General features: G+C 39.8%; 1 protein-coding gene across 2 annotated transcripts in view; it reads left to right on the plus strand.

Annotated features, from left to right (window-relative positions):
- Positions 1-16,725, plus strand: part of SNX14 (sorting nexin 14) — a 68,564-nt gene that overhangs the window by 20,131 nt on the left and 31,708 nt on the right. The window contains exons 9-16 of one of the 2 annotated variants that reach the window (XM_089691336.1): positions 275-350; positions 7,452-7,496; positions 7,590-7,670; positions 7,812-7,926; positions 11,226-11,381; positions 11,912-12,036; positions 13,476-13,534; positions 16,024-16,050. In XM_089691336.1, the coding sequence (XP_089547462.1) occupies positions 275-350; positions 7,452-7,496; positions 7,590-7,670; positions 7,812-7,926; positions 11,226-11,381; positions 11,912-12,036; positions 13,476-13,534; positions 16,024-16,050 (684 nt within the window). The remainder of the gene's footprint in view (positions 1-274; positions 351-7,451; positions 7,497-7,589; positions 7,671-7,811; positions 7,927-11,225; positions 11,382-11,911; positions 12,037-13,475; positions 13,535-16,023; positions 16,051-16,725) is intronic. The other variant, XM_089691337.1, reaches the window with a different exon arrangement.

Consider the following 16,725-nt stretch of genomic DNA (forward strand, 5'->3'; position numbering starts at 1 on the left):
TATTGAATACCAGAATAAAATATTTCACAGCTACAAGTAAAAATGTGACAGCCACAACAAATTAAGCTTTACAATAACTCCATCCTATATATTATTTTTTTTTATTTTTTTATTTTTTTTTTTTTAAAAGAGTACATAATTGTAAAACTGCATTTTTTTGTCATTGTAGTAGTAGTAGTAGTATAACTTTAGTGTGATCAGTGATATTTGTGTAATAGTAGCAAAATTATACTCCTTTAAATCCACTCTTCATAGCTTATGCATTGTTTTTCAGACCTCTTACATTGCTGGTGAGAGAGATTCTCTCTGGATCTGTGTTCCTGCCCTCAATGGATTTCCTTGCCGATCCAGTAGGTTTGGGGGATTGTGGTCCTCATGGGCATACTGAACATAATCTTAAAATTTTATAGCAACCCTGCTAGATTGATAAAAAGCTATAGAATGATTGAAATACTTACCATCCTTTGAAAATGTTGCCTGAAGTTCCCCCAGGTCACATGACTAAAAACATAGACTTTTGGGCACATTATATTGCAAGGAAGAATCAGCAAAAATGAACGTGGGTCCTCCTGTTTTGAGAGGTGTTACCTGACAATCTGCTTAGGCTGTGCTTAAACTTTTGCTTTTATGACCAGCATTGGAAGGCAGTTAAAGCAGCAATCACCTTTTAAATTCAGAATTCAGTCTATCGCTATTGGCAAAAGTAGTACCTTTTTGAATCCTGAAGCTAGAAATGGAGCTATAGGTTGCAGTTTTTTTTTACATTTATGAGTTCAAGTATTATTTGTGGCTTGAAAGGCAGTAAAAACCATGACTCCTACATATGTATTTGATTTAGTTTTCAAGTGCAGATTTTTGAGTTCCTAGTTTTAAATGGAAAGTTTCAAACCACCAAAGACCGCAAACGGACATACATTGGCAAACGAAAAAAAAAATTGTAGGCCAGCCCAGGATAACCCTATAGTGTCTTGGAGAAATAGAGGTCTTCTCTGCAGCTGTCCTGAGGAAAGTCTAAACTAGTCTTTGCTATCCATTTTTTCTTCAGTTTTGTTTTTTCTTTGGATTCTTCTCCCATTGATGTCTTGCTACATCTCTACTTGAGTTGGTCTGTACATAGAATATATTCAGACTTTTCTCAGTCTGTGCTTGGAGTGCCGTGACTGGACGCGCAAGCTAGCCTGGAAGGTGACCTTCGGGAACTGGGTTCTTATTGTGGTGCTTTCCAGACCTCTAGCTAAAAAAATTATCCCAGGCTAGGGCTGTGGCATTGCCTCAGCACTTGCCATGCCTCTGAATATTCTCTATATTGAGTAACGTTGTTCAGGCTAATGAACCATGAGCTACCTTGCTGTTTACTTGCTGGGTGACTTTCGAATTTCCCACTACTGCTGGTTTTACCACAGCAGAATGGGTTAACTGAGGCTGAATTAATCAGCAAGGGTAGTGGCAAATGTTATTCCTTTCCTGCCCTTCAGCATCGAAAAAGCACACTCATGCTATGCATAGCACGATGTGGAACGCATGTCTGTTGTTACTGTACTTCTACAGTGACCTGGTCACCTATGGCAATCTGGCACTAAACAATTCCAGCTGCCTGGGATTTTTGAGTACCTGAGGCCTTTTTTCACACATTGAGCCCGGTTGAATCACTGTCATGTGGATGCAACATGACTGCACAGAGGAGAAAGTCCCACTGTTGTGGTTGACCCCAACCTAGGCCCTCCCAGCAGTTCCAAGGGCATATTCTTGGTATCCTTTTGAAGGAACTGCAGCCTTTAAACTGGAATCCTGTTACCCTGTAGCTATAGGATCTACATAATTGAAGTATCCTTCAGCTCTGCAGAATGAGGCCTCTACCCTGTCATCAAGGGCCCCTACTACAGTGACTCAAGGCTTTGTGGCCAAATTCACCCAATTCCTTGCAGATACTGCCTGCAGAGGCTCTCCATGCCATCCCCTGCAGAATTTCTCTAACCTTCCCAAGGTCTTGGTTCAGGCTGGATCACCAGTCACTGTGACCATCTCAAACTCAGATTCAGAGTCCCTACAGTCTTTCTTTGGAGAGGCTGTTATTGAGGCCCTGCAATCTTCTGTCATCATCCCAAACTTACAAGAAGTATTTTCAGACTATTTTGATACAGTGCTTACTACTCTGCATTTGGAGGATCCTCCTATCTCCAGTCTTGGGTACTTCAGAGCTTCAAAGCTCCTAGAGATGTGAAGATCTTTCTTCTACACCCATAAATCAAGGTATTCCTCAAGGTGAACAAGAAGGGGCCTGCCTGTAGGTGTGTTGGAACTGTGCTGGTGGTTTTTGCATTTTGCAGAAACTCACTACAGTCTATTTAATGCGGTTTCCTATGGTACACGTTCACATCTATGTGTTTTCAGCTGCTGTGTTTTTGGATAGAGTCAAGCACTTTTTTTTCCTGCAGCAGATTGCGACAAGCATAGGTGTGAACCAGGCCTTAGGGCTCGTTCACACCATGGTGCAGAAATGTTCGTTTTTCTGCAAGGGCACAACACAGTCATTTGTTCTCTATGTGCCCTGTTCACACTACACTAGTATCCTGCAGATTTGTTTCTGTGCAGGAATCTGCAACATGTATAAAACTACTTGAAAACTGATGTCTCTGCAAGTGAAATCTGCATGTCAGTTTCCATCAGTTTTTCTGCATGTATGGTGTGAATGAGGCCTAGTTAGTGGTCTATACCAACTGCATCCACCAGTGACCCACCCTAACAGGAAAACTACTATACATGTAGAAGGCGTGCTTTATCGTTTAAAGATTCTACTTAGAGGTAGTTAGAATCCCTTCCTTAATCCCTGTTTGCTCTAGCAGTTCTGCCCTTGGTCTAATATTGGCTGTGACACACATCTGTCAAACAGTGGCAGAATGAATTAAATCCCTCAGAAAGGATCTCTACATTGTCGTGGTAGACCCCTTCTTAATTGAGTGTGTGGAACAAATGTCTGGTTTGTTACAAGCATCTAAACTTCTGAATGGGTCTAATGTCCATACACTAAGCACTTTGGTTAAGATGCTGGGGAATTGATGCCATATTCAAAGAGCATCTGGCCCACTTGGCCGTTGAGGGATATTGTCTTTTTGGTTCTCGGCAAAATTATTAGAAATGCCACTGGAGGCCAGAGCAGGATAGATTGGCTGTATCCCACTCTTCTGCATTCACTTCTGCAGTAGGTGCATTCAGGCCCTGAATCTCAGATAGCCGATAAGGCTCAAAGTCAGAGACCTGCTAAATTCTCTGAAAAGCCTTCTTCATGAACGACCCATCTTCTACAAGTGGCAGGCTGATTGCTCTTGGGAAGTTTGCCTCTCTGGCTATAGACATTGATGCTGATCAGTTTATTCTGACTGCAGAGAATACATTAGCTCAGAATGGGGGCATTGAGTCATTTTGTTTTGATGAACACACTGATTTTACTAAAAAAAACTGATTAATGTATGGGCTGTTTTATTCTGAAGCTAACCTACAATTTTTCTTTTGCTTGTCAGTGTCCAATCCTCTCTGTAAGCAGCAGTATGCCCCCAACAGTATCTGAATTCCTGTGTTGCTCAATAGACTCCAAGCAAAGGATTTTAAGACAATTAAAAAAAATCTTGTTTTACGGCATGCCAGCTGCGTAGAGCACATTTGTCCCCAGAGTGTCAGTTATACTGTGTTTATGAATAATATGATCCATTATCTTTCATCATTTTAATCAGCACTGCTAGGGGATTGCTTACTTTGGATAACTTCACTGTGTAAGCTGTTACTTTCCTTATTAAAATAACACTACATTCTCATTAAATATTATATATTATATACAGGTATTTTTTCCTACAGTTTATGAAAAAAAAAATGCCAATTTGACTGGTTACTTTTACAAAAGATAAATCCTGTATCCAGCAGCATAGCCAAGTCATGTGTTTGCATTTGCCTTATGTGTAAGTTGTCTGTCCCAGGCTGCCACCAGAGGGTGCCATTTACGTGCAGAAGATCTGCTCTACAATGAGCTGAATGTAAAGCCTGTCTCCCAGGAGCAGATTGTTTTGAGTATGTCCTATGGAGCTCTAAGAAAAGAAGCTGCAGGCATTATTGATGGAAAAATTACTTCTTCAATAAGGGTAACACATCATCTTGGCATTTTTCAGAGGCATTTTTTTAGAGAAAGTATAGTTCTACTTTAAATTGTGTGTATTATAATATAATGGTTTAGTTCACTTTGTGAACACCTCCCTCATCCATTAAACATGTATGAATTGGTGCCAAACCGTAAACATAAAATAAGAAAATATGATCTTATGTACATATGTACATACAGAGGTTAGACAAAAAAATGGAAATAACATGTTTTGCGGAAGTGATGTAGCATTTTTTTGCTTCTGCTGTGTGATGAGACACCTAGCCAACAGGTGGGAAGAGTCATGTCAAAGCTTACTGTGCTTCAGAGAGGGCAAAGTGTTGGTGCCCGCTTAGCTGTGCCTCTGTGACTGAAGTTGCCAATTTATTTGCTGTGTCGCAAGGTACAGTATCAAAGGTTATGACGGCATATACAGTTCTCGGGAAAACGTCATCTGATAAGCATGTGCTGAAGACGTGGTCAACTGACCAAAAGAAACAAAAGTACATTGTGCAGGATTGTGACCCCGAATAAGAAACAACTGCTGCAAATGTCCTTCACAGGAATGAAATGGAGCTCTGCAGTCACTTTTACAGCAGTTGTTTCATATTCTGGGTCACATCAATTCTGCTTTCAACATAAAATATGCCGTCACTTTCACACCTGCAAGTCAAGTAGTGTTTCCATGTTTTTGTCTAACCCCTGTATATAAATACAAAAAACATTGTGTAAAAAATATATCAATTCATATTGCACCATTGGAGGCTTAACGAAATTTGTAGGATGACGCTAGATGAAGCTTAACTTAAAAGCATGCCTAAGGCTACGTTCACACTAGCCTTGTGTGCAGGCGGCAGAGAGGCGTTTGGGAAGCGTTTTTACCGCTTCCCAAACGCCTCTGCCAACTCTGCACATTACAGCACATGGTGCTGTTCTAACGGGAGCGTTTGCGTCGCGTTGCGTCGCGGCAAAACGGACGCCTCTGGACGAGTCAGGAGGCTTTGAAGCCTCCTATTCTCGTCTATGGTGCCGCTCCGCAAACGCCCGGCCGGCGTTTGCGGTGCGGTTGCGACGCGGTTGCGGGGCGTTTGCGAAGCGGTAACACCACTCAAACTGCATTATAGGCGTTTGTGGGGCGTTATTAACGCTCGGCAAACGCCTAGCAACCGCCGCTAAACCGCGCATGCGGCGTTTGCGGAGCGTTAAAAACGCTCAGCAAACGCCGGACCAACGCTTGCCAAACGCTATAGGGGCGTTTGGCAAGCGTTGGCAAAACAGCCAAGTGTGAACGAGCCCTAAGGGATGTGTACTTGAATGAGCCTTGCAAGAACTATCTGTATCTAAAAAGGTGTATCAGATAAAAAGTGTATTCTTTGGAACAGAGGAATGAAGACTTAAGCTGGCCACGTACTAGTAGATATGAACATTTGTACAAAAATTCTCGACACATTGGATGACTTGACAAATGTTGTGAAAGTTTTTTTCAAAATATTGTTTGCTTTTAAAATTTTGGAATGAATGGACTTTCCCAAACGAAAACCTCATTCATTATTAAAAATTAATTGCAGAAAAGTTTTTTCAACCCTGCTTCTTGGAATTTTCATATCACTGTGGTCAAACACTAACGTCGGTTTGACCCCACTAAACAATCAGAAGATCATTACATCATTTTTAAAACAAGGAAAAATTTTAACAAAATTCTGCTAGTGTATGGCCAGCTTTAGGCTAAGTTCACTGCGTTAAAGCATTCACGTTTTTGCACACGTTAATGTATGCTGTGTTAGGCAGCCCATTCAAACTGTATGGGTTGGCATGCAGCTCAATGACCCAGAAATCAGACCTGCACCTTTTTTGACAGTGCACTGCACTACAAAATGTTAGTAAGGTGCTGCACAGCGCACGTCTGATGACGAGGTGCATTGGGGTGCCATTCAGCATGTGGGGCCTCTTGTGGTTATGGGAGCAGGGACACATGACAGTGTGAATGGGGCTTTAAACTCAAACATCAAATCAGAACCAGAGGAATCTGTATTAGCAATCTATATTAACAAATAGATATTTGTCAGCTAATATCAAATAGGAAGAATACAACAGTGAGGGCAAAAAGAGAAGGGATGGAGATGTGAAACAAAAAAAACCTATATTTACTCTGATAATCCTTTTAAATGGGCATATACTTTGCTCAGTGGCAATTAGAGTACGTACCACTCATGCTTTTCTTTTAAATGTAAAAAGGCACTGAGATAGAGGACGCAATGGCTCCTCTGGAGAGGAGACTGACAGTGTTATTTTTGCTGAAATCAGACTATTAGAAAAGTTAGAAAAGAATGGGGAAAAGGAGCCTACTGGCAGCTGAGACAGAGTAAAGTGTTTGAGAAAGATGAGATGTAGTGACTGGGGGTGAAACAAGTGAGCAAGACGAATATTTCAGTTGTTTTGTTAATCCTCCATTTTGGTAATATTTTATGGTTCTTTATGAATTGGTACATACTGTATTTTCTAATATATTTTGACTCGTGTGCATATGGACACAAGAATCAAAATGGGAAGGTAGCAGCTTCCATGTTACTCTCATGGCAGGTTTACTAGTGTATTATCTAAACCTAAAACCAAAGAAGTTATCTATTGCAGTGTATATTTCTTAGATGTGCTGGATGCATTATTTTTCACTTTTTGAGCCAAGAACATTTTAGCAAGTCCGGCAGCACCTGTTGATCCTACAGTGTCCTTTCCTGTGAGTTGAAAAGACCACATAAATAATGTTATCTTTTTTCTGTAAACTTGTAATCCCATTGATCCATCATGTAATGTAGGTGAACCAAGGTAGACATATTTAAAGTCCAGCCTATGTGACAAACATGGCTCCTTCCATAGAAACCATGGAGAAGTGAGTGTGGACATGAAGACACAGGAAGAGTGTTAATCACAGCAATAACTTGTGAAGATAAATGGGATTTTTTTTGTGGGGGGGGGGGGGGTAGATACACTTTAATACCTAGCAAACCTTTTTTTACTGTGCATATGACATGCAATATCCCAAAGCACTCTGCTTTCCAATGGTGTGGACATAACATTTGAAAGTATTTGACAACCCAAACATGCAGAGGCTTTTGTCAAAACAGTATAGGAGACCTTCTGTCATGACACACTTGTAGAAGGGGGTTGTCATAATAACAGAATATAGGATTGCTAGTTCATACATTTAATTCTTTTGAATGTTTTTGTTAATTTTCTGAATGATTTGTAATGTTTTTTTATGGATTGTTTTCTTGAATGTTAATTGAGAATTAGTTTTAAGTTTCCTTCTAAATTATATTTTCCTTAGGATAATGTGAATCGCTTACTACTCCTTTTCATGGATGACAGCCCTGTAAGTGTTTTCTCAATACCTATGGAAAGGTTTTGTGAAGATTGTAATGTCAGTATCTTGTGATAATACACATCTTATTTTTGTTTTATGCAGCCAGAACAAGCAACAGAACCAGCCTCTAATTTAGTTGCATTTCTGCAAAAGTTTTCTGAGCCTAAGAATAAGAATCCCTCGGTATGTGCCGTGCTTCCAATGCTTCTAGTCTTACTAAATATTCTGTGTCATCTTATTTGTGAGTTTCTTGAGAGCCACATGAGTCTATATAAGAGGGGTTGTGCAAGGCTAAACAAAGCTTTAATCTTTGTTTTCCATAAGGTTCTGAAGCTGGAGTTGAAAGAAATCAGGGAAGAGCAGGACCTTCTGTTCCGGTTTATGAACTTTCTAAAACAAGAGGGAGCTGTCCATGTACTACAATTTTGTTTGACAGTGGGTAAGTTTTATTATTTATGCAGTTGTTGAATAACACCTGAGTTACAACAAGGGAGTAGTAAATGATATAATAAATTAGTCGTTTTTTCTTCCAATAAAGAGATAAGCTAACAAGCAACTAAATAACCATTTTCCCTGGGATTCCCAGATGGCAAAAACTGATTTGTGTATGCTGTCCTGAACTCTCAAAAGGATTGTTCTGTGTGTTTTTTTTCAAAGCCCAACTGAAGGCAAAAAAATAGATATTTTATCCAATAGACAATATATTAACCTCTGCTTGCCTCTCACAAACGTTGTGCAGGGAGTCTTAAAATTAATGTGGAGTCCAGCAGGCGCCATATTTAGACAACGCACATTCAGTAACAGACTTGGTGTGGCACTCCCTCCCTCAGATCTGTGTGAGGACACTTGTAATGAAGTGTGTGACTGTTACACATCTATGCCAAGCACTCTCTTTGGATAGTAGGAAGTGCATTTCCACTCAGATAAAAAGTTATCAAAAGGCATTTCTAAGAGAATATCAGTTTAATAAAACCTTTGGCAGCCCAAAACTATAGAGGATGAAAAAAGTGAGATTTTCACTGGTCTTTAAAGTAAAATTCCAGTCAAATACTAACTATACTTAATCCTGCTCCCACCCCTATTTTAAGTCTATTCTAGCTACCATGTAAAGGAAAGATGTCTATACTTACCTATGCTGAGGGTACTCCAGTCTGGTCACATCATCTCTTCAGTGGCTGGTTTCAGTGAAGAGCAGAGATCGCCAAGAATGGCTGCAGAGCCTGGGCGATGACCTTACCCATAGATTTACTGTGGGGCATTCATTGTTGGCTGGTGAAGGTGCCGGGGGCAGAGCGGAGACAGATACTGGCTTACACCCTACCCATATACCTGGAGAGGATATTGCCACTTATACGCACATCCCTGAGAGGGAGATCTTTGAAGAGAGAGGTATCCACAGTTAGAGGAATCATATGCATGGAGGATCCGGTTTTGTGATCCCAAAAGTGTTTTGACCCTTGCAGGTTGAAGCAAGGAGGTGAGCGTCTAATTCAGCTACTTACGGATACCCTTCTGTGGTTGCCCACATTCACCATCCATGGGCACTAGTGTTGTCTTGTTTTCTGGATTACATGGTGTTTTCCGCACCAATTTTGGACTTTTCACATATTTATTTGTTGTTTTGGGTCATGTGTTTTTTGCATGATATTGTCATACAGATATTTGCACTATTATAGATTTTTTGTTTGTTTATTATATATATATATATATATATATATATATCTGTGTATGGAAACACTATGTAGTGTTTGGGGTTCATTTATTTTTTAGGCATGGTTTATGCACTTTCATCTTTATGTGTTTTTCTTAATTTGAGTCCTAATTGTTGGACATATCACTTATTAGTCCCCATTTGGACTAAGTTTATATATATTTTATATTTTTATTTATATTCACCATCACTTCAGGTCCCATTCAGGATTTATTCACCTTTATACCATACGCTTTAGTATTGGTTCACATAACTCTACTATTACCATCCTTGTGGTGGTTTAGTATCCACTGTGTTCACCTCTGGATCCGTTGAGGATTAGGTCACAGTTAGATATCTGAAGATCCCAGGAGGATCAGGTCACTATTACATTCTTTTGCACGTTGTGTCACTTTGTGTATATTGCTTTTACATTTATTTATAATATGTATATATTAGGTCATCTCATGAACAAAAGAAGAGCCGACATCAAAAAATGTAGAGAAAAAAAATATGCGGGGTTCCCTCCAATCCATACCAGGTCTGGTATGGATTTTGAGGGGAAACCCACACCAAAATTCATACCAGTCCATTTTCTGAGCATGTAGCCTGATGGGCCGGGAAAGGAAGGGAGGGTGGGCAAGCGAACTCCCCTCCCCCCACCTCCCCTCCATATGAACCATAACAGGCCACATGCCCTCACCATACCAGGCCACATGCCCTCCCACAGCATCTTGTCTCCATGTTGATGAGGACAGGAGTCTCTTCCCCACAATCCTGGCCCGGTGGTTATGGGGGGGACTTATTGGAATCTGGAAGTCCCCTTTAACAGAGGGGCCCCCAGATCCTGCCGCCCCCCCCTTCCCCTACTCATTCACCAAAAAAAAATAAAGTATAAACACAGAGACCGTTCTTGACCAAGGCCTTTTGAAAAAAAATTGTTCCCTCAAAGTAAATCCAACAACCCCTAGTTGATGACATCACGAGGGGGTGTAGACACCAGGGGCCCGCCCCTTAGTTTAGCAGCATTGGAGCTGTCATTCGTCGGGAGTCAGTGCGTGTCAGGGTTTTTTTTCATGCGGACCGGCAGCCAGCTTTCATTGTGATTTATGCTGGGGGCCTCCAGATTCTGATAAGTTAATCCGCATCCCTGCAACCACCAGCGCAGGGTTGTGGGGAAGAGACCACACCATTCTTTTTCTTTTTTTTTTTTCTTCAATTATTTTGGGGTTCCCCCTCAAAATTCCCCTACGCTGTTTTTTTTTTTTTTTTTTTTTTTTTTTTTTTTTTAATGCCAGAACTTCTTGTGTTTGTGTTCTGCTATTAAAGGGGAATCCCACTGGCAAAAGATGAGTCACGGTTGTCAAGAATGCAGCAGGCGCTGACAGTAACAGTCAGTTATTCACTGGTTAAGGACGCTGGAGGCTGCCGGCATTAAAATACCGCTAATAACTACTAAAATACCACATCACTTCCAGAAAATAGCTCATGCTGTATTTTAGTTGTGAAAGCTTGCAATATTTTTTTTGTAATGCAGTAAAAAATGCTAATAAAACACTGCATCATTTAAAAAAAATTAGCCCATACAGTATTTTAGTAGTGTTTTTTTTTTTTTTTGTTTGTTTTTTTTGTAAATTGCAAAAAACAGTTTGAAAAATGCTAAGGCGTATTTTGCCACAGCAGTAGGCACCTCTTCATTAGCAAAGCCCACAATCACAAATCTATATGAGTAAATACAATAACCAGAATAGCTGAATAAACAGGTCCATAGCAGAAAGGTAAAAATTGCTCTGGTCCATAGGGGGTCTACAGGCGTGAGAGCTGGTTAAGAACCAAGTCATTTGTTTACTTTCACATAATTTTGTTTGTTAAATGTACCAGGTCATTAAAATAAAAGTAAATATGCCATTCTAGAGTTTTTGCTATGATTCATTATAATGGCTTTATTGGCCCATATGTATTTGATAGCTAGAATGTCTGTCTTTGCATGTTTAAGGTGCTGTTTCTATTATAGTATGTTATGACTCAGAAGCTTGCTTTCTTTACAGAGGAATTTAATGACAGGATTTTAAGACCAGAGTTGTCTGATGAGGAAAAATTCTCCCTTCATGAGGAAGTGAAGAAAATCTATCAAACCTATTGTCTGGAAGAAAGCATTGATAAAATCAGATTTGACCCGTTTATTGTGGAAGAAATACAACGAAGTAAGTGTGTGACCATGGCAGCTATGACATAACTTTTTACTATAAGCCCAAATCCCTCTCTTCTCCTGAACTTTTACGGCTAGTTCACACAAGATGCAGTCCAGTGCATTTTGTTTTCTGCATCAAAAATGCATGCACAGTGTTTTCCATTTATTCCAATGGCCCTAGTTCACACCAGTGCAGTCAGTTTCTGGTGCAGAAAAAAAGTAGAACATGCTGCATTATTTCTGCAAAGAACCATACTGGAACATATCAAACTGCACCGGAACGGAGTGTCGTGTGAACTGTAAGCAAAAACGCATCCAGAGTGCATTTTTCTGGTGTGAACTGGCCCTTAGGCCAAGTTCATATAGGCTTCTGTTTGTAAATGCAAATCTGAAGAGCAGCATGTATGGCAAGCATTCATAGATCAGGATGGGTTCAACTTGTAGAGTCTTTCAATGGGCTTTAGTAGGCTCTCTTGCTAAAGATGTATGTTGAAACTCCTGCATTCATTTTATTGTAAAATTGTGTAAACTTTGTTATTGCAGTTGCAGAAGGTCCTTATAAAGAAGTGGTAAAACTCCAAACTATGCGTTGCCTGTTTGAAGCCTATGAACATGTTCTCTCCCTTCTTGAGAATGTTTTCACACCAATGTTTTGCCACAGTGATGAGGTAAGGCTTTCACGTGGATCCTGTTTGCTGTAACACAATTTTTTTATTGGTTTACTGCAGCCTTTCTCAACCTTTTCAACACAGAGGAACCCTTAAAATAACTTTCCGGTCTCATGATACATTAGTGTGGTGGTCAGTGGGAATAATGCCCCTTACACTTGTGGTCATTGGGAAGAATCATCCACTTACAGATGGCTAAAAAGATCAATTGTGTCACTGGGAACTTATCTGAGAGGCAGCATTTGCTCAAGTAACCCCTAGTAACTTCTGAAGAAACTCTGGTTGAGAAACCCTGATCTAATGTTTAAAATATGAAGTTGAGAATTCATGGATGACTTACTGAAGGAGTAGCTACTGTTCACTTAAAGTGTTACTAAACCCTCAACAGTAAAATCAGTCTGTATATGCAGTAAAGCATGCTTGTTATACTCACTGTGGAACCTAAGGGGTAATCCTTTGCATTGTGTAAAAATTCTGTTTGATCCTGACTTCTGTAATCCTCCCCTTCTTCCAGTGCCCCCTTTTATCTCCTGATAAGATTTATGTATGGAGACACTCTGCACATGCTCAGTTCAATGTGTATTGGTAGAGATTTTTTTTTCTTGGGAGAGTGCATGTGATCAGCAGAGGGCCAATCAGCACTGGTCAGACATTGGTCAGGGGTTCTGCATCCTCCTACAGCAGAAAGAAAACTCCTACAAACTTTAACCAGTGCTCTTCTGAACACTGATAGAAGTCACAAGACTGCTCTAACTACTGATAAGAAAAGGTATTTAGCAGTTTATATTTACTAAAACAATTGCATTTCCACGTAGTGTGCACTGTGGGAGACCAGATAGTGAATGCAGGGTCCTGGGTTTAGGAACACTTTAATACAGTGAATGTTCACTGAACTTGGTAAATTAAATGAAGTTGTGTTCAAACAATGACCAAATTGCACCTATGATTTTTGTTTTTTTATTTCCTTTGTTATTGATCAAAGTGAACACAGCTTCACCATATTTAGTAAGTGCAGTGCACGTTCACTTTGCTAATTCAACAGTCTCTACTCTGTCTCAAAGCTTATGTTTTCTTCAAGAAGCCAGATGTGATTCTTGTTCTGAACGATACTGTTCTCTTCTATGGGCAGTACCTCCAAATCTCCTTCTCTGGCTTTTGTAAAAAAATCCCAATAAAATGAAATAAATTGTGACAATTTAAGTGAGTTTTGTTTAGTTTTTATTTTTGCTTCACAGAGTTAATTTAATAGCTGCAGTTTATCATCTGTAATTGTTAATACTATAGAAAAAAACCTATAGGTATAGAATTTGTTCCATGTCCTATAACATGTTTTTTGAAAAAATGCAGAGTTTCATATGGTGCAATTTGCAAGTTTAGAATTAAAATAGGCTTTATCAGTTGTAAACTAAGATTTATTTGTGTTTTTTGTGCCTTTTTAGTATTTTAGGCAGCTTCTTGAAGGTGCAGAGTCTCCAACACGCAGCTCAAAATTTAACAGGTATAGCTATGGTATAATGAATTATGAATTTGTATAATCTTTGTGTGTGTGAGTACATGTATAGCCCCTGTAGATAGTAAGCACCAACAACAAGACAGAGGCATATGCCGAACATTTTCATGGTAAAAGCAAAATAAAATGCTTGTAATATACATCTTTAGTGGATTGTGGTAAACGTTTAAGTAGTATGTAATAGTAATATTGTTAGTACTATTTAGCATGGAAATGTAATTTATAACCAGTTTTTAATGTTTTCTTTTCCTTTTTTTTTAAATGTATTGATGTTTAATATACATAAAAAAAGATTATTTTGGCTATAAATACTATATTATGTTGTATTTTATGTGAAGTTATTACCAATCTTGTAGCCCTAAAGAGAACACATAATGCCTTCTTAGAGTGTTCCCTCTTTTTAATTTTCTGTCCTGTTGGAATATGGAGATTATAGTGGCTTGACTATTCTACTTTAGAGCCCCTGTTGAATAAAATCTTGGCTGTCAAAAAAGGGCCGCTGATGGTATTTATCCTAATCTGTGTAATATTTTTTAGAAGTTAATCTTAAAACTGAAAAATAATAAATATATCTTGTTATGGTGGGTTGCACATGACATGCTTTGGACCTAAAGTGGAAGTCAAGCTAGAAAACGTTGATAAATATTTTCATGATGTATCTGCTCAGTGCAGCTTTTGTTATAGACCCATTTTCCCTTTAATGCATGCTAGACGATTCCCTGATTTCTGCAGTATGCTACTTACAGAATTACAGGGAATGATCATGTCTATTTGCATTCAGCCCTGGAATGAGAATGGCCTATTCTGGGTGCTGAGACATTCGTGAGGACCGTGTAAAAGATACTGACTAGACTTCAAAATAAAAAAAACAAACAATACATTTGCTAGGATATGTTGTAATAAAAAATCTTAAAGTAAACCCTATATAAGAGAAATGTGAGAGCTGCCATTGTTGATCTCTGAAAATACTAGTTGCCTGGCACTTATCTTGAACCACTCGATTATTACTACTTTGAGTCACTGTCTTGGAACAAGTATACATTAAGTCAGAAGTCCTTATCTGCATACTAGGGCCAGGTCCTTTATTCAGGGTGTGGATTCAGGATGGCCAGTATAACAGCAGGTTAACTTAACTAACATAGAGCAGTTGCAGCCTCTGTTTCTGTCAATGTCAGAGCTCATACCCATTCTTTTTATCCCTCCTGATTGGTGGAGCATTTGCACTGTCCCCATTCTATTCAGTAGCACTAAATGGAAGAATAATATACCTGTCACTGGAATTGCTTGATTTTTTTTTTTCTTTTAATGTGCGAGTTTCAACCAATCAGCTCCCTTCCTGTCCCTCCCCACCCCCCACCTTTTAACTGGCCAGTTGGCTGAGTTTCCCCAGGTGTATTGAATAATGGGACTTGTAGAGGATGGGACAGTACTTCCTGTGTACTCATTCTTCCACAGAAACCTGGAGGCTTTCTGGTGATTTAGGCATACACCATTTTTATTTTAGCAACAGTTAAAGTGGTTCTAAAAGCTGAAGTTTTTTTACTTTCATGCATTCTGTGTGTGCAACTCCCCCTGCAGCCCCCTCTAAAACTTACCTGAGCCCGATCACGATCCAGCGCTGTGCACGAGGGTCTCTCCCTCCTCATTGGCTGAGACACAGAACCAATGTCAATCACAGCCAGTGAGGAGGGAACAGGAAGAGAAGGGGGGGGAGTCTTAATGACACAGAGGTGGCTTGGGAGTGAGCATGCGCAAGTGCCCGTAGAGCAAGTAGCTTCCTCTGGGGCACTCGGCACAAGGGAGGAGCACCGGCAGGGAACCGGAGAAGAGGAGGATCGGGGCTGCTCTGTACAAAACCATTGCACAGAGCAGGGTAAGTATAACATGTTTGTTTTAAAAAAATATATAGGGACCTTTTAGTATTTAAGTTAGGCAAACCTTGGCAAAATATTTAAATTTATATGGATGATTTAATAAGGTTCATTACAATATTATTGTTTACACCAAAGGTGCAAATATGCAACTGCTTTAAAGCAGCTCTGTTGTCACGTTAAAAAAAAAAAAACACCACCTAAAAATGAGGAGGGTTTACACTCATCGGTGCCAACTCCTGTTCCTCTGATTTTTGCCTTTTCACATCTGACACAAATCCCCCAACCAGGCTTCATGTCCCTGCAAGAGACAGGGGTCAGTGGATAGAACCACGGCAGGAGGTGAGGGAAACAGGCCTCAGACATTCTGGAGCAGGTTGGATGTGCAGATTGAGTCTGTAGCTCTTAAAGAGAGCAAGGATCTGAAAAACTATGGCAGAACAAGTGTGCATAAATCCTCTACTTTTTCAAGTCACTTCAGTTGTTAGAGTACAACAAATGTTACATTCTGTGAGACAATAAAACATTCCTTCTTTTTCTGATCAAGCGAGATGCTTGTATTTTAACATATTGACTATAAATTGTATTTCCGTGTACCCATTGCAGAAATAGCCTAAGTTTGGATGATATACGGTGAGTTTTCTGACAGCATGTTGGAATTGCTTCACTGTGTAGTATCGTGATTGCACTTTTGTACTTCTTATGTCTACACTTCATTGTTCTAGGGGAAGTTTATGTCCTCTTTTCACTCTAACTGGTGTATGTAATCATGACTCACACGCATACTCAGAACAATTACAGGGGTTGGACGAAAATAATGTGAACACTACCTGATTAGCAGGTATGAAAGTGAGGACATGTTTTGCATTGAAAGCAGAAGTGATGTAACATTCTTTTGTTTCTGCTGTGTGACGAGACATCTAGCTAATGGGTGGGAAGCCTCACTTTTGTCACTGTGTGCTGCTAGTAATACAGAGTCATGTCAGAACTTACTGAGCTTCAAAGAGGGAACATTTTTGGTGCCTGCTTAGCTGGTGCCTCTGTGACTGTAGTTGGCAATTTATTTTCTGTGCCACGAAGTGCAGTATCAAAGGTTATGGAGGCATATACAATTTCTGGGAAAACGTCTGATAACCATAAGCGCAGCTGACATGGTGAAGAGACAAAAGGACATTGCGCAGGATTGTGTCCCAGAATAAGAAAACAACTGCTGCAAAAGTGACTGCAGAGCTCAAACCCTGTCTTCACAGGACTCGGTCTTCACGGGACTGAGATTGAGCTCTGCAGTCACTTTTGCAGCAGTGGTTT

Source organism: Staurois parvus, unplaced genomic scaffold (assembly GCF_062004578.1).
Source record: "Staurois parvus isolate SC_StPar_1 unplaced genomic scaffold, SC_StPar_1.0 ptg000561l, whole genome shotgun sequence".
Lineage (NCBI taxonomy): Eukaryota > Metazoa > Chordata > Amphibia > Anura > Ranidae > Staurois > Staurois parvus.